Genomic DNA, 23,927 nt, shown 5'->3' on the forward strand with positions numbered 1-23,927 from the left:
GGCTCTGGAGGTTGGGTAAATGTCATGAGGTGGCCTCCCACAATGCCAACCACCCCTCCAGGCTGGGTCTGGTCTGGCACTGCCACTCTGCCTGAAGCCCAAGGTCTGTGTCAGCTGAGGTTGAGCCCCAAAGCTTCAGAGCTGCCCCTCAATCCCAAACCCCATGCAACAAGGTCTATCTCTCTGCTGGCTCTCAGGACCCCCCCATTAAGCCCAAGCTGCCTTGGCTGCCCTCCATGCTCTTTCCCACCAGCTGCACCAGCCTCTGTGACTTCAGTGAGGGTTCAGAGGGCCTGGGGGTATCCTCCAGCTCCTCCCTACTCTCCCTCCTCAGGATTCTCAACAGTCTAGAGAGCCCATCTGGGGCTACCCACTTCCCCCAGACTTCTTGCCCATGCCTCCTTGCTCACATATTTGTTATAATAGTAGTAGTATAATGAAGCATAGCTCCACAGCCCTGGGCACGATGGCTGGTGTTCCCAACTTCCCACATTATAAAGTGCACTGGCCAGAGCTGGAGGTGGCTAAGAGAATGAATTCCCCAGCCTGGCCTGCTCCACCCCTAGTCATCACCTGGTTGGCTCCTTCTCATCTATCAGGACTCAACTTGACCATCCTCTTCTTAAAGAGGCCTCTTCAAGCCCCCAAATAAAGTTGTCCCTATTCTTGTCACTCAGGCCACCTATGCAAACCCTCATTCTGTGATCATGTTTGCATAGGTTCATATTTAATGTGTGTGAATATAGATGTGTGTGTGTGTGTGTGTATATATATATATATATATATATATATATATATATACACAGCCTCCCCCATGAGAGAAGGGATATCATCCATCCCATGAGAATAGGACTACATCTACCTTGTTCTGTCTTAAAATCTAGTTCAATGCCTGGTAAACAGTGGGTGCACAGTAAGTATTTGCTGGATAAATAAATCTATTTATCCATTTCCTGAAAGCTACCTCACTTCATTAAGGGTCTGAGGCTGCTTATTACAAGAACACATGCAATTCAATATGAGAGAAAAAAACAATGATGGAATCAAAGATTTTGACCCTTGCCCTAGTGATTTCCTTTCTAAATTTTCCACAGGTATATTCAAGAATTTGTAGGAGCAACCTCCTGGAAAGCACCAGAGGACTGGTGAGGAGCTAGTCCAGTGAACCAGGAACATCAGGGTAGGGGAGTAAGATGTAGCCAGAAAAAGGCTCTCTGCTCACTATGGGGTCCTCTCCAAGCTATAGTGGTAAAGCAAGAAACAAAGAGGAATGTGTTTTATAAGTGGAGCTCATTTCTAATAGGCAATTAACTGGTAAATGTTGAATGAATGAGCAGGATCTTTCTGGAAGGACCCATGAGAACTTGGGAACAGTAGTGCCTGGGGACAGAACTCAAGGAGGGAAATTTATGTGTTTACTGTGTCATACTATTTGCCTTTTAGCCATATGCAAATATTATCGACTCAAATAAGTTTTTTGTTATTTAAAAATACAAGAATTCCAAGTGTCCACATAAAAATCTGGATGTGAGGCTTTTCTTGAAAAAGGAGAAGGTTGGCTCAGCGGTTTAGCGCCTACCTTGGGCTCAGGGCATGATGCTGGAGACCTGGGATCGAGTTTTGCTCCCTGCATGGAGCCTGCTTCTCCCTCTGCCTGTGTCTCTGCCTCTCTCACTCTCTCTCTCTGTGTCTCCCATGAATAAATAAAATCTTAAAAAAAAAGAAATAAGAAAAGAAAAAGGAGAAGGCCTGACCACACTAGGCTGTGTTCCTGGGGATGACGATCAGCAACGTTGAGATGTAGGAGGGCCCAGGGTGTCCACTGTCCACCCCTATCTGGCCCTTTTGCTGCCAACCCTAAGGCCATGCTGCAAAGGGACTAGCTTGCTAGGACTGCGGGGTGAAGGGTGGGGCTAAGAAGCCTTCCCCAAAGTGGAAAGGTGGTTATTTGGCCATCACTCCTGTGCTGATCTAGCTCCAAACACTCCAAAGGCCACAGCAGGGTCACGGCAGTTCTGAGGCTGGTGAATGTCGGCATGTCACAAGCGTGCTAGTCTTGCACAAGAATCTGTTAACTCAGTTATCGGTCAGGCCCCAAAAGTGCCTCTGATCTCACCTCCCCCACCAGGGCATGAAGGCTTTCATTCAACCCAAAAGGGACCTCTGGAGAGAGGGAGACACCATTGCCCCCCTCCCCCAGGTACCCCATCCAAGGTTCTTGGCAGGGAGGAGGGTGAGAGGGCAAAGACACATTGAAAGAGGTGAGAAGGCAGGACTGGCTCGAATATTGACTCTGGCCATGATATTTGGGACAAATCACATTTCCAAGCCTTGGTTTCCTCACTGGCAGCCACTAGTTCACATTACCTGTGCATGCTATTTCCAGGTGCTGATCCCTCCCCCCAAGCACGGCAGCAGCGGCTCAGTGATAGCTCGTGTCAACCTTGCATGTAGGAGCTGCATCAGTCAGGCTTCTCCAGAGAGGATCAGTAAGATAGATACAGATACAAGAAGAGAGAAATTTATTTCATTTTAAGGAATTGGCTCACAGGGCAGCGGAGGCTCGCAAATCTGGAGTATGCGCAGGCTGGCAGGCAGGGGACTCAGGTGGGTTCCTAAGTTACAGCCGGCAGCAAAAGACCTCCAAGAAACCTTGGTTTTTGCTCTGTAAGGCCTTCAGCTGATTGCATGAGGCCCACCTACCTTATCAAGGATACTCCCTCTTGGGCTTCCTGGGTGGCTCAGCAGTTTAGCGCCGCCTTTGGCCCAGGGAGATCCTGGAGACCCAGGATCGAGTCCCACATCGGGCTCCCTGCATGGAGCCTGCTTCTCCCTCGCCTGTGTCTCTGACTCTCTCTCTGTGTCTCTCATGAATAAATAAATATTTTTTTAAAAAAAAGGATACTCCCTCTTCAAATCAACTGATTGTCCATGTTTGTTTGTTTTTTAAAGATTTTGTTTATTTATTCATTTAAAGATTTTGTTTATTCATTTAAAGATTTTGTTTATTTATTCATGAGAGATAGGTAGAGGGAGAAGCAGGCTCCATGCAGGGAGCCCATGCGGCACTCAATCCCTAGGACCCTGGGATAACGACCTGAGCCAAAGGCAGACGTTCAACCACTGAGCCGCCCAGGTGGCCCCTGGTTGTCAATATTAATCACATTTACAAAATGTCTTCACAGCAGCGTCTTGACTGGTGTTTAAACCAACTATGTGTCAAGCGGGCATATAACGTTCAATCATCGCGGAAAGCACCACTCCCTTTTTGTGCAGGGGGAAATGGAAGTTCAGAGAGGCTGTGCCATCTGCTGAAGGCCAGGAAGCTCAGAGAGAATGGAGCTGGGAGCTGAAAGCAAGCAGGAGCCGGCCTCCCTTTTCTAACAGGACTGCGTGTTGCCACTTTGAGGGCACACGTGGGAATTAGATGCGAGGATATGCACAAGTGCCAGGCAGAGGCAGAACTCAGCAAGGTAGGGGCTGTTCTTAGGGCTTGTTGTGAGCACTGAAGAAGGCTGGAGGGGCTGGGGTTGGGAGAGGGGGTTGGTCTGGAAAAGGAGGCAGAAAGGAGGTGAGTTCTGGAGTGTAGGACAGAAAACCTGTAGCACCAGGGCCCCCAACGAGACAGGAGGGCAGGAGGAGACCTCTGCCGGGCTGTGAGTCCTGCTGCTACGCATCTGGGCCCAGAACCACTGACCCAGGTGCAGGGGATAGAGAGGGAACAGTGTCCACCAGGGTGTGAGTTCTGGAAGGACTTGAGGCCCTGGCTGGCTGCCCAGGGGTCCCTAAAAATGGGTGACTCTAAGAGTTGGGCTGGCTGGCTCCTTGGCTGGGTGCTTCCATCTGCCTACCCAAACTGACCTATCTCCTAGAAGTAGAGAAAAGCTTCCACTCAGACCTTGACCCTTGACACAGCCCCAGTCTCCTCCCTGCTTCCTCATTCTCCTCAGGGTGGAGCACTAGACCAGAAAGCACAAGACCAACAGGTGAGCCATGCCCTCTCCACTTGCTGGCTGTGCGAACTTGAGCAGGCTACTTAACCTGAGCTTCTTCTGCCCCCTGGATGGAGCTCACCATTCCACTGACCTGTAGCGTTGCTCTAAGGTGATCTGAGGTTGTGCGTCTAATCATGGCACCAGGCCAAAATGTTGAGTAGAGCTGTTCTTGCTGTCATGCTTGTTTACAGTATTATCCTCCCCAGCCTTCTCCTGGTTACTCTTGTTCCATCTGGTACCACTTCTCCAAGCCTCACTCGCCCTTTCCCCATTCCTCCTCCTTTGTTCTCAGTGCCTCAATGTCTGGACAGAAAGGGAGCTAGGCAGGCCTTTAAATGCCTCTGGAGCCAGCAAGAAATTAAGGGCCTTGCCTTGGTTGATGATCACATTGTTGATAACAGTGGGATTCTGGTGGCTGTTGGTTGGGATTCCACTCTCCCCAGCCTCCTCCTTCTCCCTCTGAGCCCTGGCCTCCCAGGCCTCTGGATGGCCCTATTCCATACCAGCCTCCACTAGCCTTCACTGGGCCCCCCTCAGCCTAGCTGCCTGTCCGAGGCACCATCTCTCTGACACGAGGGTCCAGCTTTGATGTGGGTCTCCTTCCCTGCCATCCTCTGTCCCAGCACCCTTGCCCACACTGGTCATAGCCTCAAAAATAGCTACTTTCCTAGCGTCTGTCTCTGTGGCAGCCCCTGAGGGCAGGGAAGGGGGCTCCTGTATGCAGTACATCCAACATGGGCCCGAGGGGCAGGCCTGCTGTATCCCATCAGCTCACGGATGAGCCTGATCTGGCCTGACCAGCATGCAGGAGCTACAGGTGGGGCATGGAATGAGGACAAGCACCAGGGGACCCACCTCTTGGTCAGTCTCTTTCAGAAAGCCCCTCACAGGCAACCTGATCCTTCCCCTAACCCTCTGCCTCAGACCATCCTCCAGGGGCTATAATGGCAGCAGAGCCAGGGTGTGGCCCAGAAAGCAGGACAGCTGGCCCAACCCTCACTTGCTACATGATATTGAGTCCTTTCCCCAATCTGGGTCTTAGTTACCCTAGCTCTAAAATGGGGCAGGGCTGCAGACACACACTCAGGTGCCTACAGCCAGACACATGTCATTGCTTAGACATCCCATGTCCTTAGGGTTGGGGAACCACTGACAGGAAGGCTGGTAGAGTACTGGAGAGAACACATCTTGCTTAGGCCAGCTCAGCGGCTCCAGGCCTGCTGATCCCTTAAGAGAAGTTGTAAATCTTTCAATTTAACAATCTCCTGACTATTGAATGTTGGCAACTAATTCACATTTTTAAAAAGCACTGTGTGTGTCAAAGAGAACAGATCTGGACCATAGTCTGTGGATTCTATCATGGAGCACTAGGTTCAGGGGTCCTCTGGGGCTTTCTGGGAGAATAGTGTTTGCTCTTTGGGGTGGGGTTGATGCTATTTCCTGTGTACAACCCTCCTCCCATAACACACACACACATCTCCTAGAGCATTTGATGGCTTTACCCCAACCCAGCTCCTTTTTCCCCTAGCCAGCAGAGCCCACCCCTTGCTCCAAAGCTGGCTTTACAAACCCAGGCCCAGGCCTGCCCTTGGTAGGAGGAGCCTAAGAGGGTTCCAAAGAAAGGGCCAGCACCAGGCAGGTGTTGGGGACTTCAGGACCCCCCCTGTCCTGCCCAACCCTTAAATTCCATCTCTTATGGTCATCCTTGGACCCTGTCACTGTAAACCTTTGAGTTCACATTTCCAATTCTCCAGGACAGAACTGAGCTGCTTCCAGAATCTCTATCCATTCTGTAAGGCTCATCTCCCACTCCTTGCCAGGTAGCTGGATACTAACACCCCAAGGAGCACAGCTGGCTCATAGCCAAGGCCACACCGAGCATCAGCAGCACAGGCTGGAGGTTTTGTTCAACTACAAAACTGTCCAGAGGTGCCTGGGTGGCTCAGTCAGTTGAACATCTGCCTTCGGCTTGGGTCATGATCTTGGGGTCCTGGTATCAAGCTTGGCATTGGCATCATGCTCCTTGCTCAGCAAGGAGTCTGCTTCTCCCTCTCCCTCTGCCCCTCCCTCTCGCTCATGCTCTCTCTCTCTCTCTCTCTCAAATGGATAAATAAAATCTTTAAAAAATATTTTTAAAAGTTAAAAAAAAAAAACCTCTCCCATGTCCAGCTGGATTTCCTTGGGGGTGGGGGGCTTGAAGGATTTTTTTGCCCAACTGATAAGATGTTGAAACTAAGGCCGAGAAGAAAGCAGTAAGCGTGCCAAGGTCCCTCGTTGGCTCCTTGACCCTCACAGAGGGCACTACTACAAATAGCTTCTAGGCCCCAGAGTGGAAAAGGCTGAGTGAGTTCTGGGGCTGGGGTTGACATTTGCCTTCTGCCTTGGACCACTGGGTGAGTGCCGTGTGCAGCAGCCCCTGAAGGTGATGGTGACGACAACCATGATGATGATGATGATGACGCAGACTGGGGTGGAGGGAAGACATAGGGGAGGCCAGGCCCCAGCATGAGGTCTGACCTTGCCTGAATTCCAGAAGCTTGGGCTCTCCTGCCCAGAACCAGGGTGATAAGTTGAATTTGTACTGCGGCTCTGAGAAGGGAGGCAAGACAGCAGTGAGGGAGAAAAGGGAGGGAGGAACTGAAGGCAGAAAGGAAAAAGGGGGGAGGGAAAGGAAAGGAAGAAGGCTGAACCCAGGAGAGGGACCACAGCTCTGCCAGAAGGGCCCCACCCAGACTCATCACCAAGGCAGGTGAGGGACTTGTACTTTCCAGATGCAAACTCTGAGGTTTAGGGCAGAGCCAGAATTAGAATTCATGGCATATAGCACTTGCCCTTCAAAGCCTTAGACTGGAAACTACTCGGGAAGCATTTCCTAAAATGTGTGTCTAGGATATACCACCCCCACATTACCAAGAGGGAGGCCTGGTGAAAATGTGGATTCCTGGGTCAGGATCAAAGGGGCATTGCCTGGGAATATGCATTTGGACCAGTGCCCTGGTGGTGGTTCTTGAGCCCTGACACTGGAATCTCTGTGGTCCTTTTATGGCTTGTCTGACCTCCTGACCTCACATTCTAGCTGTATCCCCGAAGCCCAGCTATTCGGGCTGACTCACATTCCTCCCAGGACAGGCTCGGGACTTCCCTACCCAAGGCTTCACTTATTAGTCTCCCTGTCTCATGTAGATCCACCCTTCCAGCTGGCACCTCAGTTCTGGGAGCCTTCCTGGTGGTTGGGATCCCCCCTCCTTCAGCGTCTGGGGAGTGATAGCTTCCTCCTCCCTCTGGAATTGTTTACAACATTCTATTTCACTTTCCGTGTGAGTTTCTTTGTTTCTCAACCTTTCCCCCTATTAAACAGGAAACTCCCAGAGAGCTGGAGCCTTGCTGGTTTAAACAATAAGCCTCTGAAATCCATGACTTCACCTGACCCTCCTGCCAACCACAAGCGGCAGGGCTGGGGGAGCTTTACAATGAGGAAAACGAGCCTCAGAGAGATTGTGACCTGCCCAAGCCAAGTAAGATTCAAAGCCAGGATTGGAATTCATATTTAGTTCCAACAGTTCTTTCTGCTTCTTTTGCCTCTGACCACTCAAACAGCCCTGTGAGGCAGGTTGAACAGGAATTGTGATCTGGTTGCCCAGATAAGGAAAGTGAGGTCCAGAGATGGGCAAAGCATTCAACACCATCTTTATCTTCTTTTCACTTCTGGTTGCACTTGGGTCTGAGTCTAAGTGTTGACCTTTCTTCATGCCTCCTCTTCGGTTAAAGGGCACTTCCCAGGACCCCTCAGCAGGATGGGGGCAGAGCTGGACTCAGGGCTCCCAGGTCAGAACCCTCTCCCTGGGCCATGGACTGGTCCCACTGCCACTCTGGACCCAACTTCCTCCTCTTCATGTGGAGACTCACTTTGCCCGCCTCTCAGCTGGCTGGAGACTTGAGAAGGAATTGAGAAGTACCTGGACAGGGCAGCCCCGGTGGTGCGGTGGTTTGGCGCTGCCTGCAGCCTGGGGTGTGACCCTGGGGACCTGGGATCGAGTCCCACATCGGGCTCCCTGCATGGAGCCTGCTTCTCCCTCTCCCTCTGCCTGTGTCTCTGCCTCTTTCTCTCTGTGTCTATGAATAAATAAATAAAATCTTAAAAAAAAAAAAAGAGAGAGAAGTACCTGGACATATCTTGGTCACTATCACTCTGGACTTTAGCCCTTTTACTAATGCCCAACTGGGTACGGAGCAACCAGGCCCAGGCCAACCGAGGTCAAGCTAAGCTGGGAAGGGTGTGGAGCACGGAGACCAGGCTGGCATTCCTGAGAGGGGGTTGCCTAATCCTACCCTGCGGGTGTGACTGGGGGGGACCCAGAGGAGGCTTGATGGCCCAGCTCTGTTGGGGATGGAGTCCTGAGGCACCCCGTTGGAGCCCAGGGTGGCCAGCAAGGGACTTTGGACAGCCAGAGATGGAAAGGGAGGGACTTTGGCCAGAGATGGAAAACAAAAATGTGTCAGAAAATAGAATGTGTCAGACCCTAACTCCGCGTCAGGCCCTGCGCCTCCACACCACCCTCGGCGCTCCACGCAGCCCTGCCCCTCCTGCCCCTTCTCTGCTCTGCCACAGGTTAGGTTCCTTCACCTCGTCCCTAAAGTGCCCCGGGTGGGTCTCCTTCCGCTTCTGCTGCTCCCCACTCCGAGGACTCCTCCTCCGGGCGCTCCCCACCCCCCACCCCCGCATCACTCCAGCAAGCACACCCCCGCCTCTTCCGGGAAGCCCTTCGTCACAGACCGGGCGGATCCTGCTTTAGACCGCGGTCTGGAACCCCCTTCTCTCCCCTCCGTCTTCTGTATCCACGGGACCAGTTTCTTTCTTTTCTTCTTTCTTTTTTTTTTAAGATTTTTATTTATTTATTCATGAGAGGTACAGAGAGAAAGAGGGAGAGACACAGCAGAGGGAGAAGCAGGCTCCATGCAGGGAGCCCGATGCAGGACTCGATCCTGGGTCTCCAGGATCAGGCCCTGGGCCGAAGGCAGGCGCTAAACCGCTGAGCCACCCGGGATCCCACGGGACCCGTTTCGACAGCCCCATCACCTTCCAGCTGTCGCGGGGGGCACTGCCCCTCCGACTCTGCCCTTTCGTGCCCTACATGGAGGCGTAGGGTTCGGAAGCGTAGAGCAGTTGTGGGGGAGAGAGGAGGAAGTGAGTGTCGGATACAGTGATGAAGTTGCCGATCCACCTACGCCTTCGGGCAGGGGGGCCGGGAAAGCCCGAGTGCCCGCCCCCGCCGCGACCCGCGGAGCCCGAGCAGGGAGCCCGCCCCGCCCCCTCCGCCCCGCCCCGCCCCCTCCGCCCCGCCCCGCCCCCTCCGGGAGCGCGCGCTGGGCGCCTGCGTGAAGGACGGCCGCTCCCAGGGCGCATGCGCAGCGCTCCCTCCGGCTCTATATTAGGACGACTGCGCTCGCGGCCTGAGGCTTCTCGCCGACAAGGGCAACGGGTTGGTGTGATTTGGCTTGGGTGCCTGCCGCCGCCGCCGCCGCCGCCGCCTCTTCCTCCGCCGCAGTCCCCCGCGCAGGTGAGGGCCCGCGCTCTGGGTGCGGCGCCGGCCAGCGAAGCCCCCGCGTGTCCCGCCAGCCCGCGCCGCGCTCGCGCTGTCGTTGGGACCCCATCCCCCACTGCTCCAGTCACCCGCCTCGGGTCAGCGCTCGTCTCCCAGACCCTCGGCCCATTGGGCTGCCTCACTTTCCCCCATGGGACCCCTTCTTTCATTCCCCGTTTAACTGGCCGCTTTAGAATTTGCTTCTCCCGTTATTCTCGCTCGAGCCCTCGATCCCCGGATAACCTCTGACCTCCCCGTGCCCGGGACCACCGCTTAACTCCAGACCTAACACCCTGGATGCTATAGCTCCTCTCCTCACTTAACCCCATCCACGCTTCCCTTCCTTCCCCTGTCCTTTTGTTTTGTTTTGTCTTGTTTTGTTTTGTTTTAATGTCCCTTCCTTTCTCAGTTGTCCGGTTGGAGCTGTAGGGGATGACCTCAGGGAAATCCTTGCTTCAGGGACCCAGAGCCCAGCTGGGTGCCTTCCTCAGGTTTGGTGATGTGAGCGCCGGGAGAAGTTCGGGATCCTTTCGAGTCCTCGCTGCCTGGATGGATGACAGTGGCTTCTTCCCTAGCCTCACTTCACCTGGGTGTATGCCAAGGTGTCTTATCTGCACTGTGCATCTCCCTACAGGAGCCTCTGACCTCCCAAACCTGTTCTTGACTTGTCCCTCATCATCCCAGCCCCTTGGTTGTTAATCACTGGCATTTACTTCACTTGGTGAAGTTGCTTTGCAGGTGCTTTTGTGTAGAGCTGGGGAATGAAAGAAGTTGGTAACCCAGGTAGAGAATGGTTAGCACTCTTTAGTTGACTCCCAGACACAAGTGCCATCCTTAGACATTTTTGAGTGAGACTTGTTTTAAGGGTACCCTTGCTATAAACTGGTGACACCTGAACCCAGTGACCTTGCAGTGGTATTTGCCTGATTATTAACAAGTGTTGATGTCACTCATTGTCTTTCTGTAGGATCAGTGCACCCTCTCGGATATGGAGACTGTTGTTCGCCGCTGCCCATTCTTATCCCGAGTGCCTCAGGCCTTTCTGCAGAAGGCAGGAAAATCTCTGTTGTTCTATGCCCAAAACTGCCCTAAGATGATGGAAATTGGGGCCAAGCCAGCCCCTCGGGCCCTGTCCACTTCAGCAGTACACTGCCAGCAGGTCAAAGAAACCCCTCCAGCTAATGAGAGTAAGTGTCAATGGCAGTAACGTAGGAGGTGGCAGTGTTTGTGTTCATGACTAGACTAGAAGCACTTCTAGTCCACAGTGGTGTCTAGGGGCATGTAACAGAGGGGGGTTTTTTTGTGCCAGACTTGGTTCTTTGCCTGAAGTATCTCACAGTTGTCATCCTAACCCCACAAGTAGGCACTTTGAGTTTTCCCATCTTTAGAGGTGAGATGGTGGGCACTTACAGGTTTTTGGATCGCATGTCGGTATCTCTTGGAGTTTAGTATTCATCAGTACCTCATTCATGTAAATATGAAGTTGGAATGTTCTGGAGCGCCTGGGTGGCTCAGTTGGTTGAAGCGTCAAACTCTTGATCTAAGCTCAGGTCTTGATCTCAGGGTTGTGAGTTCCAGCTTCACATTGGGCTCCATACTTAGAACATTCCAACTTTTTTTTTTTTTTTCAACTTTTCTTTCATTAAATATTTGGTCTTTTGACTTTTTAATTTTTTTTTTCAATTAACAGGACTTTAATTTTTGGAGCAATTTTAGGTTCGTAGCAAAATTAAGTGGAAGCTTTTGGCTTCTAAAGTTGTGACTTCTTTTTCCAAATTATCGTTTTATTGTGGTAAAATGCACCTAACATAAAACTTACCACCTCTTACCAATTGTACAATTAAGTGGTATTAAGTACATTCATGTTATTGTGCAACTGTCACCACTATCCAATTTCCAGAACTCTTCAACATCCCAAACTGAAATTCTGTGTTCCTTCAACTCTAATTGCCCCTCCCCCACCCCCTGGCAAACCGCATCCTACTTTTTGTCTCTATTTGATTGCTGTAGGAACCTCACATAAATGGAATCATACAGAATTTGTTAAAGTAATGATTATTTTTTAACGCATCTTCATTTTATATGTGAATTTTTACAAATTTTGTTTTTAATAAAGAGATCAGAGTTGGCTTTTGTTTTGGTCTGGCTCTACCAGGAGAGGATGAGGCTTTTCAGGTTTCACTTAATCCTAGAGAATAATATACTTTACAGGCTCTGTTAAGTGTATTCTCTGGGTGTGTTCCTTGTAAGAAAGGAGTGGTGTTTTTTTTTTGTTTGTTTGTTTGTTTGTTTTTTCTGTGAGTAGAAAGGATTTAATCCTTGTAGGATTGCTTTTCCTCTTTAAGGAGCTAGTTATTTATTTATTTTTTTTACTGAACAATCAAAATACTCATGATTCTGTCTGTGACATAGAGGAAGTTGAGTAGAATGTGGCTTGTATACTTGGTAGACTCTCACGCAATCATTGCAAATGACATTCACAAACTATTTACTAGGTTAGACAGATCTTTATAATGGAAAGGGCAAAAGAAGCAAGCACATGCAAAATAAGTAAAACTTTTTAAAACTTGTACATAGAGGGAAAAAAAAGATAATTTACCAAGGTTCCTGCAATGGCTATGTTTTGAGGAATAGAACACTATTATTCTAGGTTTCCCACAGTGAATGTATATTACTTTTATAATGAATGAAATGAGCTTCAAAGCAATTTTTTGACTTTATAGAAGATTTTAACAAAAACAGTATTGAGACATCTTACCCAAGTTGTAGGAAAGATTAGCCTCTGACTCACAGTATTCCAGGATGATGCAGAATAAAACTTTACTAGAAGGGTGAATGAATTTGCTTTAGGGGAAAGAGAAGACATTGTGACTCGAAGCACAATTACCAGCCAACTGGGTTAAGTCAGTGCACTTCTTTGATGCATTTAGATGAGCAAGTAGATGAGGTGTGTGAATGTGATACCCCTTTGTTTTTTTCCTTAACATAGTAATAATTTGAACTCTATTAGACAACAATGGAAAGACCTCACTTTTAGCCTAATTTCTTTTGCTGAGAAAATCAGTAGTTTATATGTTAAGCAACAGCAAGCTTCTTTGTCAAGAATCTTTTAAAAATATTAGCAGAGAAAAAATTGTATGAACGTTTCTATTAACCTTCAAGAGTGTGTCCTCTCATGAAATATGCTATGTGTCCTTAGGGTGGATTTACTGGAAATCCTCCAACTCAAGAAGTCTACGCTGTCTAAAACTAGAAAATACTACTTTTTTGCGGATTTATAAGGAAAAATAGGGATTTGAGAGATAGCTGGATTGTGCCAGTTAACTTCTCATGGGAACATTGTTTCCAGTGAGGCAGATGAGAAGACCATTCAACTAGCAGAACCTAATAAAAACAAACTTCTGCCTGATATGTAGGGGTAGAGTAAGTAAAAAGTTTGTCTTGGAAGCAATAAGAGAAACAAGGGGCTTTCTTGTGTATTGTGCAACTAGGTCTGATGCTTCAGTTTTTCCATTTCACCCCCCAGAGGACAAAACTGCCAAAGCCGAGGTTCAACAGACTGCTGACGGATCCCAGCAGACTCCAGATGGCACACAGCTTCCGTCTGGACATTCCTCCCTTGCCACAAGCCAGGGCACTGCAAGCAAATGCCCTTTCCTGGCAGCCCAGATGAGCCAGAAGGGCAGCAGCGTCTTCTGCAAAGCTAGTCTAGAACTTCAGGAGGATGTGCAGGAAATGCATGCTGTGAGGAAAGGTAAACACATGACTGGAACCATTAGGAAGAACGAAGAGGTCCTTTTGGTTCTTTTGATCCTTCAAATTTGTGTATGAGCTATTATTAGGGTAGTATTTGTATAAAAAACTTCCTCTTTTAGGGCCAAGGAAGAAGGTCATCAAGATAGGCGGTTAGAGGACTGTCTGAGAAAATGTGGGACTTTTTTTCTGGGGTGTGTGTAGGATGTGACCACTTTTTATAGTAATTGCTTCATTCTGAAAATACCCTGTTGGTGTAAGCTATTAACAACTGCCCTTTATTTCTTTCCTGCCATCCTGTGGGATAAAAGGTAAAAAAAATAGTGTTTCTGCAGTAAATGATGGTCTTAGGACTCCTAAGCTGTGTATCTTACCGATGGTCACTAAGAGGCAACCTTAATTCCAGATGTGGCTGTATCCACAGAGCACCAAAAGTCCCCAGAGAACCTCACCAGCAGAAATGATATATATGGCCAGAATTATCTTCTGTGAAGAAAATTGAGATTAGGGTTGGGTGGAGTGGGAAGGTGGAGAAGACCTGCTAATAACCAGCTGTCTGGTAGCTTTGAAAACAAAACGACACTAGGCATTGGTCATTAAAATAAAAGGGAAGAACCAAAGCTTCATATTCTTGGTTGCTACTACTAGCTTTGGTTATGCTCAGCTGCTGTGTGTGTGTGTGTGTGTGTGTGTGTGTGTGTGTGTGTCTGTGTACTAAGCAGTAATTAATTTTTGACGATATTTCTGGGAAGTATTGTGAACTCAGAATGTTGGTCCCCTTTTTTCTTGTTACTTTCATTACAGAGGTTGCTCAAACCTCAGTGAACCCTAGTGTAATTAGTGTGAAGGCCGATGGAGGGGACCCAAGTGGATTGCTGAGGAACTTCCAAGATATCATGCGAAAGCAAAGACCAGAAAGAGTGTCCCATCTTCTTCAAGATAACTTGCCAAAATGTAAGTCTCATTGTTATTTACCTGACGTAGGAGAGGATTTTTAACTTAAACATATATTAGCTTAAACACAAAATTGCATGGTGAGTTGAGGATTAAAACTCATGTCTCTTGCTTGATGCAGGTAGGTGTTCTCAGCCATAGTAAATACAAATCCTGTTGGTAACATGTTTTCTCTCCCTGAATACCTACCTTCTATGCCCTGGCACTGTGCTAAGCAATTGACATACAAAATCTCATTTGAGACCTTCATAGTCTCAAGATGAGGATGTCCTATAATTTGCCTACATGAATACTTCGTTAATTTGTCCAGAATCACCCTGCTGCTAGATGACCAAGCTGGGGTTGGAACCCAGGTCTTTTGCCAAAGCCCAGACATGCTTCTTAACTATCAAACTCTCCTGTCTTTTGTTTGGTTTTTAGCTGTTTCCACTTTTCAATATGATCGTTTCTTTGAGAAGAAAATTGATGAGAAAAAAAATGACCATACCTATCGAGTTTTTAAAACTGTGAACCGGAGGGCACACATCTTCCCCATGGCAGATGACTATTCGGACTCTCTCATCACCAAGAAGCAGGTGTCAGTCTGGTGTAGTAATGACTACCTTGGAATGAGTCGCCACCCACGAGTGTGTGGGGCAGTCATGTACGTAGCCCTCAGCTTTCAGATACCATTGATGTTATTTGGCAAGACATTGATGATTTAGAGGGATCTTTTGTGGGGGCAATATTCAGCAGCTAAAAGTGTGTCATAACACACTATTTTTTTAGCTTTTAAAGATATCCACAGATGACTTTTAAGCTAGAATGCACAAATAGGTGTGTGAGGATTCAAGTGTATGGGCACATTGACTATTCGTGTCCATTTCCTACCACTTCTCAAGTGAGTGCACCTTCAACCCTGGGCCACCTTGCACAGAGGCATCCTTGCTGATGCCTCAGTTGGAGAGATACAAATCTAGCAGCACTGGTGGAAAAGCTACTTCAAAAAGACACGAACAAGGATGGTAGATCCTGTCATTCATGTCCTTCCAGAGGTTTGCCATGACTAGGGATATTTGAGAGAGTTGCTTGCCAAAGTCTCCAGGGAGGCTTGTTAAAGAGATTCCAGTCTGAGGTGTAGTGATAGATCTATCCTAACATTATGTGACTGGTTTCTGGAGAGTAGGTTCAGGTAACCACCATCTAAGATGTCCCTGTAGAGACTGATGTTGTGTTTGGAGAGAAGAATGTTAATACTAAGTACATACTGGCTGATAAACACTTGTTCTTGAGGATCCCTAGGGGTATTCAGCGTATCCTCACCATAGTGTTGACATCTACCGCCTAGCTAAAGATGAAGTCAGTTGAAACTTCTGGTCTCTGGTTTGGGACCATGACGGAGTTGCTAGATGAACATAAGATTCTGTGTCCTACCTCCTAGGGAGAGAAATGATTCATATGGTGTCCAGAACTGTGAGATTTATTTTCTGTCTGCCCTTCTTTTTTTAAAAAAAAAAAATCATAAAAGGGACACTTTGAAACAGCATGGTGCTGGAGCAGGTGGTACTAGAAATATTTCTGGAACTAGTAAATTCCATGTGGACCTGGAACAGGAGCTGGCTGATTTACACGGGAAAGATGCAGCACTCTTGTTTTCCTCATGCTTTGTGGCCAACGACTCAACCCTCTTCACTCTGGCTAGGATGATGCCAGGTAAGAAAGCCTGTCTTGGGTGCCTTAGAGTTTTTTTTAGTTTCTTAGGAATTAGCAGGAATATTGACAACACAGAGGGCTTACCAAAAACAGTTAAGAGCAATGATAGTATCTGGGAGCATTTTTTTTCTTGAATTGAAACATGAAGTGCTCACTGCACATCACAAGTTGCAATAGCAGATGATACTAACAGAATCAGATTTGAAGGGTTTGTCCTTAAGCTAATTGCTCCAAATATGCTTTTTATTCTAGGAAAACCCTTTGGAAAATTCTCTCAATCATTTGTAGTTATCTTTTGATGGAGTTTGGAATGAGGTGGGCAGATTTAAAAGCAGATTAGTTGTCTGCTCTTGGATTATTTTATACCTCTGGGCCTTCTCAAAGAAGAAGCACTAGCTTCTGATTTTCCCAGGAAGAAACTGGCCAGCAGTGTCTTTCCTACTGGGCAAAGCAGCACTTCTATGGCAAAGTCTGTTGTTCCTATTTAGGAAATAAATTATTTTTGGTGCAGATGGCAATAAATAGTGTTTTGTTTTTGTTTGTTATCATGTTAGGCTGTGAGATTTACTCTGATTCTGGGAACCATGCCTCCATGATCCAAGGGATTCGGAACAGCCGGGTGCCGAAGTATATCTTCCGCCACAATGATGTCAGTCACCTCAGAGAACTGCTGCAAAGATCTGACCCTTCAGTCCCCAAAATTGTCGCGTTTGAAACTGTCCATTCAATGGATGGTAAGTTTAGGTAGAGGCTAGTCTGAAATCTTAAATGGAAAAGTAGGCCTAGACTCTTTAAAAGTGTGATGTTAATTTTGTTTTTGCAATTTCTTTTCATTCTGCTAGGATTTTGGATTTGGTAGACATTGTATAGGTTTGGTGAATGTAGATGTTCTACTCTGGCTCTTACTAGGCTCTAAGACCCCAAGATAACCTAGAAACTGGAGGAAGTTCATTGTTTTCCCCAATATTAAAAATGATAACCTTTAGGGGTGCCTGGGTGGTTCAGTCAATTAAATGTCTGCATTCAGCTCAGGTGGTGATCCCAGGGTCCTAGGATTGAGTCCCATATTGGGCTCCCTGCTCAGTGGGGAGTCTGCTACCTTTGTTCCTCCCTCTGCTCATTCTGTCTCACATGCTCTCTCTCTCTCTCTCAAATAAATAAAATTAAAAAATGATACCTTTAAAACAAAAGTTACTTTGTTCTAACTCTTAACAAAACAGAACTTTGTGAAGTAGCAAGCTCTTCAGAGTAGTCTGTGTTCTTTCCTTAGGAGCAGTGTGCCCACTGGAAGAGCTGTGTGATGTGGCGCATGAGTTTGGAGCAATCACCTTCGTAGATGAGGTCCATGCAGTGGGACTATACGGAGCTCGAGGTGGAGGGATTGGCGATCGGGATGGAGTTATGCCCAAAATGGACATCATTTCTGGAACACTTGGTATGTATACTCTGCACATTCTGTAAACTACACTAAAATTATATTCTCCTAACAAGGCTAAGGACTAGGTGGGATCAGGTGAGGAGACAGTGTGATAGCCTATAAAGCTTGGGTCACTTTTTGGATGAGTTTATGTCTTCTCAGTGGTGCCATAGCTTAGCAGAGTCCCTTGAATCGTGCAGGCTCCAAGAACCAAGGTAAATCTCAAAGCCTAACATGACAGAAATACCATTTGTTGCCATTCAAGTTCATTCCAAACGTATTTGTGGTTCTAGCTACATGCCATGGCAACAGCCTTTTCTCTCTGTACTTTAGGTTTTTTCATTGTATTAAAAAACAAACAAGGGCAGCCCGGGTGGCTCAGCGGTTTAGTGCCTGCCTTCGGCCCGGGGCGTGATCCTGGAGACCCGGGATTGAGTCCCACGTCGGGCTCCCTGCATGGAGCCTACTTCTTCCTCTGCCTGTGTCTCTGCCCCTCTCTCTCTCTCTCTGTCTCTGTCTCTCATGAGTAAATAAATAAAAAATCTTTTTAAAAAAAGAAGAAAAAAAATAAAAAACAAACAAAAAAGCTGTAGTGCTGTTCTCCTAGAGCATTCATTAGGACCTATAGGTTCAGGTGTCATGAAGCACTGAGCTCTGTGCTCACTACATGGTGACCAGTTGCAGTTCACTCTGGTGATTTTGTATCTTTTTCCCCTGGTTGAGAAGAATTGTGTCATGGAGCTGAGCTCTGTAGCTCTGTTGCCTGCTGGTTGTGACTCCTGTCTGCCCCAGCTGTGTGACCTTGGGCAGGTAGTTAATTTCTCTGCCTTTCAGCTTCCTCACCAATATAGGTTTCCCCACTACCCAAAAAGTAGAGTGTTCCTTTGAAACCTTCATAAGCCAGAATGGCATAAAGTGAAGACACAGGTGCTCACAGACCCAGGTCAAAGCTGTGGTGGCCTGATGCTGGGATGCTGAGTGTGGTTCCCTGGGGCCGGGGCTTGGCAGGGCTGCTCTCGCTGCTTGAGGTGCATGCTGCCCCTGTGATGGCTTGCTGCCACACACCAAAGGCAATTTTCACTTTTCACCTTTTATCATAAAAGTGAAAGTTCTCTTCAGATTTCTTCTGGTTAGTGAAAACAAATACTAATGTCGGTTTCTCATAAAAGTGAAGTGATATAACAACTTTTGAAAAGTAGGAACACCTTTATAATAGAAATAACAGACTCTACCTCAGTTTTTTTGTGGAGAAGATAAATGAGTTGTGTGCAATTACCATAGATACTCCCTTTGCCTGTGAGGACTCTAGAAAGATGAAAACATGAATTAAACAAATTGGAGGATTTCACAGTAAGGCAGTCGGAGACCCACGTAGCACTTAGCTAAAATGCTAATTTACAGCCTGCACTTGGTAAAGGAAGGGCAGGACAAAAGAAAGTGTCCTTCAGCACTGTCGGGGGCTGAGAAGCTTGGGTAGACCAAGAGAGCCCAAGGGTTGCAGGGCCGAGCCCTGCCAGGAGGAAAGCACTTACTCTTGTGTCCTGATTCCACCAACCCTTTTCTTTCAAAGAGCTCTTGTGATGTGGGCTTTGTGAAGGTGTAGTCACTGCGCTGGAACAGGCTAGAGAGAGAAATTTTCCACTGTAAGAGCTTATACCAACCCAGCCCTGCATGGGGTTCAAGCAGGAATGTTCATTACAGAACACAATGTTAACATCTAGAAGGACTCTTCTGCAGTCCTTAATCCTGAAACTTGAGATACAGATTATACAAAGGGATTTAAGGAGAATTGAAAAATAAGGTTGGCCCTAAATCAACCCTAGCAGGTTCTGAGTTTTCATATTTCTCTGGGCAATGGTGCTTGTCAGAGTTCTGTGTTTACTTTGGTAGAAAATAATACTGGTCACACCAAAACAGTTCATGTCTTAGCCGGGTTCTACTCCAACCTCCAGGGCAATGCTCACAGTGAGAGGACCTGGTGGAACACACCATGCACCCCATGGGAGGTGGCCCCTTGCCCACTGGCAGAGCTGCAAGGCTAGGTAGGAAAGGCAGATAGGAAGAGAGGCCACAGCTTGCTGTTTAGGCACACTGGGACAGGTCAGTTGGTCCCAGACCTGGTGTGGAGACTTGTACTTTGGTCCTCATTGGCTACAGCTTGGTCATGTGATTTAGGGGAAGACCCTGACCTCCTCAACTTTCTCCCTTTCAGAGATAGGTAGACATCCCTTGACTTGAGTCTTCGGGCACATAGGATAAAGAAAAAAATGCTGTGAGGCTCTGCAGCAGCCTGCTGGGCACACATAGGGGCCGCTGCCAGAATAAATGAGGCTGTCTCCTCACAGGCAAAGCCTTTGGCTGTGTTGGAGGGTACATCGCCAGCACAAGTTCTCTGATCGACACCGTACGGTCTTATGCGGCTGGCTTCATCTTCACCACCTCCCTGCCGCCCATGCTGCTGGCTGGAGCCCTGGAGTCTGTGCGGATTCTGAAGAGTGCTGAGGGGCGGGCGCTTCGCCGCCAGCACCAACGCAATGTCAAGCTCATGAGGCAGATGCTCATGGATGCAGGCCTCCCGGTCGTCCACTGCCCCAGTCACATCATCCCTGTCCGGGTAATGACCTATCTGGGACTGGACTTGCTGGGGGCTGTGCCTCCACACATAACATGGGATGTTCTGGTTCATACCTTCTTGAAGTTGGGCTAGGGCAGGGTGACTACGGGGGCAGGGGGCTGGAGTCAGTGGCCTTCTGCTCTGTTTCTGCCTTTGGCTGACTTCACAGTGAGAGTGAAGCCTTTGAACCCAGCAGGCTAGTACAGAGATTCCTCCTCCAGAGCACTGGCCTTAAAAGAGCTCCTGTTTGAAAAGTACCAGAAGCCTGAACTTGGCTAGCTTTGAAGTCTGGCTTTTTATTCAATTAATTTCAAAATCGGTCTCGCCCTTTGCACTATAAATGGTAGCCTTGTTGGTGTCACAGTTGAATTAGTAGAATTAATATGGCTAGTATAATCAAAGCTGCTGCTTTCCCACAGTACACACATCTGTGGGTAGGAAAATCAGCTGGCAGCAACGAGTTGAAGCCTGGGAGGGAGATCAGTGTGAAATCTCCTTCTAATGTGCTTTCAGCTCTCTGGGCCCTTTAAATTGCAGGCTTGCATCGCTGTTTGGGCCTGAACCTCCCAAGTGTTCATTAGAATCGCTGCTAAGGGGTGGTCTGTCCTATGGTGACCTTACCTTCCGTTATCAAACTTAGGTCGCAAATGCTGCTAAAAACACTGAAGTCTGTGATGAACTAATGAGTAGACATAACATCTATGTCCAAGCCATCAACTACCCCACAGTGCCCCGGGGAGAGGAGCTCCTGCGGATTGCCCCCACTCCTCACCACACACCGCAGATGATGAACTACTTCCTTGGTGAGTACCTGGAGAGCTGTGGTGCCTCACTGGAAAGTTGTGCAAAGCTGTCCTTGTGTGTAACTGAAGCTCTTCAGAGGCATTGATTCATTTCTTCTCTCTCCCAAGTAATTAAGAGTGCTCTTAGATGGTATAAAACCATAAAAGATGTTTAGTTGTTTGATTCTCCTTAGGGGTGCAGACACGGTTTAGAAGCTCTGAGGGCTCGTTCCTGCTCATCCACCCACTGTTTCCAGTGCTCCCTTGTTGGGATGACTCAGAGATGCACAGTAATGACTAGTGCAGGGGAGTAGAAAGAAGCCTCTGAAGGCCCAAGTCAGCCCTGGCCCTCTAGGGGTCAGCTTTGTGCTTCTCTGATGTAGGGTCCCGGAAGCAACCGCCCACCTAACCTCTTCTCATAAGAGTAATTGTTTGACATTTATATGGCTTGCAGTTCTGTACAACCCAACCCAGCACCCTGTCTGTGTCCAACCTAAAGGCAGAGATCGAGGGGCTGCTCTCAGCCACAGGCTGTCTCTGCCTCCTGAGCACCCGCACACCCCAAGGTGATCCTGCTGCTTTGCAGGCTTTGGGGCCGTTCTGCTGGGAGTGCTCAGCATTGTAGTGGAACAATGTTGGAGCAACTTCTTCCCTGAAGCTGTGTAAAACAAAGCCAGAGTTGGGTTTCGTCTTTCAATTTTTATTTATTTTTATAACAGCCTTGTTGACATATAATCCACATGCCACAAATTTCACCCTTTTGTGTCTTTTAAAGATTTGTTTTAGAGGGCAAGAGAGAGCATGTGGGGGGGCAGGCAGGGGAGAAGAGAGACAGACTCCCAGGCAGACTCCCCGCTGAGCATGGAGCCCAACATGGGGCTCTGTGTCATGACCCTAAGATCACGACCTGAGCTGAAATCAAGAGTCAGCCTGCTTAACAGACTGAGCCATTCAGGCGCCCCGAATTTTTTAAAGTATATAGTTCCATGGGACCTGGGTACATTGTGATGTTGTACACCCATCACCACTATCTAATTGCAGAACATTTTCATCAGCCCAGAGAGGAACGTCATACCCATGAGCAGCCACTCTGTGTTTCCCCCTTCCCTGGGCCCTCCTTTGCGCCCCTGTGGCTTTGTGCCTGCTTTAGGTTCCACATAACACTGGTTCGGTCCTATATGCCTGGCTTCCTTGACGACACAGTGTTTTCAAGGTCCATCCATGTTGTAGCATGAATTCTCTCTTTCTGTTACCAAATAATCATCTTTGGTTTGGATATGCCACATTGTGTTTGTCCATCAGTCGATGGATATTTAGGTTGTTTCTGCTTTTTTGCTGTTAATGAAAATAATGCTGCTGCCAACATTTGTGTTTGACTTTTTATGTGGGTCTGTGTTTGTATTTCTCTTGGATACATATTCCCTTCAATTTCTAAAAACTGTTTCTTCTCACAGAGAATCTGCTGGCCACGTGGAAGCGAGTGGGGCTGGAACTCAAGCCACATTCCTCAGCCGAGTGCAACTTCTGCAGGAGGCCGCTGCATTTTGAAGTGATGAGTGAAAGAGAGAAATCTTACTTCTCTGGCATGAGCAAGTTGGTATCTGCCCAGGCCTGAGTGTGTCATGACCTCAGTTACTCACTTAACCCCAGGCCACGTTGTATCCGGATAGTCTCCAGAGTTGTCTTTATATGTGAATTAAATTATATTAAATTTTAATCTATAGTAAAAGCACAGTCCTGAAAATAAATTGTTGTGTTAAGTGATGGGTCCTCCTGTTCTGACCACTGAATCAAAATCATCATTTTTCTTCTTCCCTTTTGATTTGGCCTGCGTTGTTCCAGTATGTGAAGTGATAAACCCATGCCGGCCCTCTGGCCATGGCTTCACCCTGCTGGAGTGGCAGCGCGTCCTACTTGGCTGGAAGCCAGCCACCTCTCGCTGCCCACTGGCGCACCTGGCCACCTTAGCAGCTGAGCCAGCCCCCACCCCACCCGCATTGGGAGAGCTCTGAGCAGTCCCAGCACCTGGTGGCTGTCTTACTCCACCTCTGATCACCATCCTGCCGCAGCTGTCTCCCTCCCTGCTTCCCCTGCTACAACCTTGGCCGTAGGCTTCCCTCTGAAAGTAGGGCGGCCAGGAGGGAACGCGTGTTGCCCCCGAGTTCTCCATCCCGTCTGCCCCCTTCACCTGTGATCATATCCCTCCTGTGCTCTTCTCTCTGACTCCTCCTGCTTGTATTCTGGGTCCCCTTGGTTTCTAGTGCCTTCCTACAGCCTTCTCTAACCTCCTCAGTCATGAATTTATCCCCTTGTGCCCTGCAGCAAGCTTTGTTGTCTACCTTAAAAGTAAACAAGCTCTCCCTCAGTCTACACCTTCTTCTGGCTGCTGCCACACCCCTCGGTTTCTGCTAGCTGCCTGGTCCTTCATCCTGGTCTCTGTGAAGGCTTCCCTCTTCTTGCCACATCTTACCTCTGTCTCACCAAATCCAGTGGTTCTGTTTTCCTCTCATTGACCCTCCCAGTGGTCTTTGAGGTGGCTGGCTGTCCTTGGCCTTTTCACAGCTTCCTCCTCTGAGCTGCTGTGCCACTAACCTCTCCTGAATATGATCCTCCTACTTCATAAGCTGGCCCCTCTTTGGATGCTGAGTACCCACAGCTTCATCTGTAACTGCACTCGATACTTCCCCTCATGCCACGTGATCTCCCCCAGCCCTGGGTTTCCAGTTCCAGCTGTTCATTGCTGGCTGCCGTCAAACACCTGGAACTGCACAGGTCCAGAGGGCACCTGGGCCTGCCGACTCTTTCCCCTGCTTTCTCTTCCCTTGTCTTCCCAACATCTACCCACTTATTCTGGCCACTCATGGAGAAGCCATCTGTCTTTCTTCACTCTAGACTGTTAGCAAGTCCTGTAAGTTCTACCAGTAAGATACATGCTGGGCCAGGCCACTTCCTATCACCCCTGCTGCTATGATCCTGCGGGTTCTACTGTTGCCCCGGCATCTGCCCCAGCCTTGACCCCACATGGCAGCCCAAGGGAGCTTTTAAAATTATAAAGTGGATTATGGGGATCCCTGGGTGGCGCAGCGGTTTGGCGCCTGCCTTTGGCCCAGGGCGCGATCCTGGAGACCCGGGATAGAA

General features: G+C 48.4%; 1 protein-coding gene across 2 annotated transcripts; it reads left to right on the top strand.

The window, feature by feature from the left end:
* Positions 1–9,400: 9,400 nt before the first annotated feature.
* ALAS1 (5'-aminolevulinate synthase 1) lies at positions 9,401–22,553 on the top strand. 2 transcript variants are annotated; one of them, XM_041763010.1, is made up of 11 exons: positions 9,401–9,553; positions 10,545–10,764; positions 13,104–13,331; positions 14,135–14,284; positions 14,705–14,927; positions 15,792–15,976; positions 16,531–16,710; positions 17,247–17,411; positions 19,739–20,007; positions 20,648–20,810; positions 22,244–22,553. In XM_041763010.1, the coding sequence occupies exons 2-11, from the start codon at positions 10,566–10,568 to the stop codon at positions 22,402–22,404; spliced, it is 1,923 nt and encodes a 640-aa protein (XP_041618944.1). In that variant the 5' UTR covers positions 9,401–9,553; positions 10,545–10,565; the 3' UTR covers positions 22,405–22,553. The 2 variants fall into 2 exon arrangements, with proteins under 2 accessions (XP_041618944.1, XP_041618946.1); XM_041763012.1 differs by lacking the exon at positions 9,401–9,553 and adding an exon at positions 9,988–10,179.
* The last annotated feature ends 1,374 nt before the right edge of the window (positions 22,554–23,927 follow it).

The sequence above is a fragment of the Vulpes lagopus genome, chromosome 7, assembly GCF_018345385.1.
Source record: "Vulpes lagopus strain Blue_001 chromosome 7, ASM1834538v1, whole genome shotgun sequence".
In the NCBI taxonomy this organism is placed as follows: Eukaryota; Metazoa; Chordata; class Mammalia; order Carnivora; family Canidae; genus Vulpes; species Vulpes lagopus.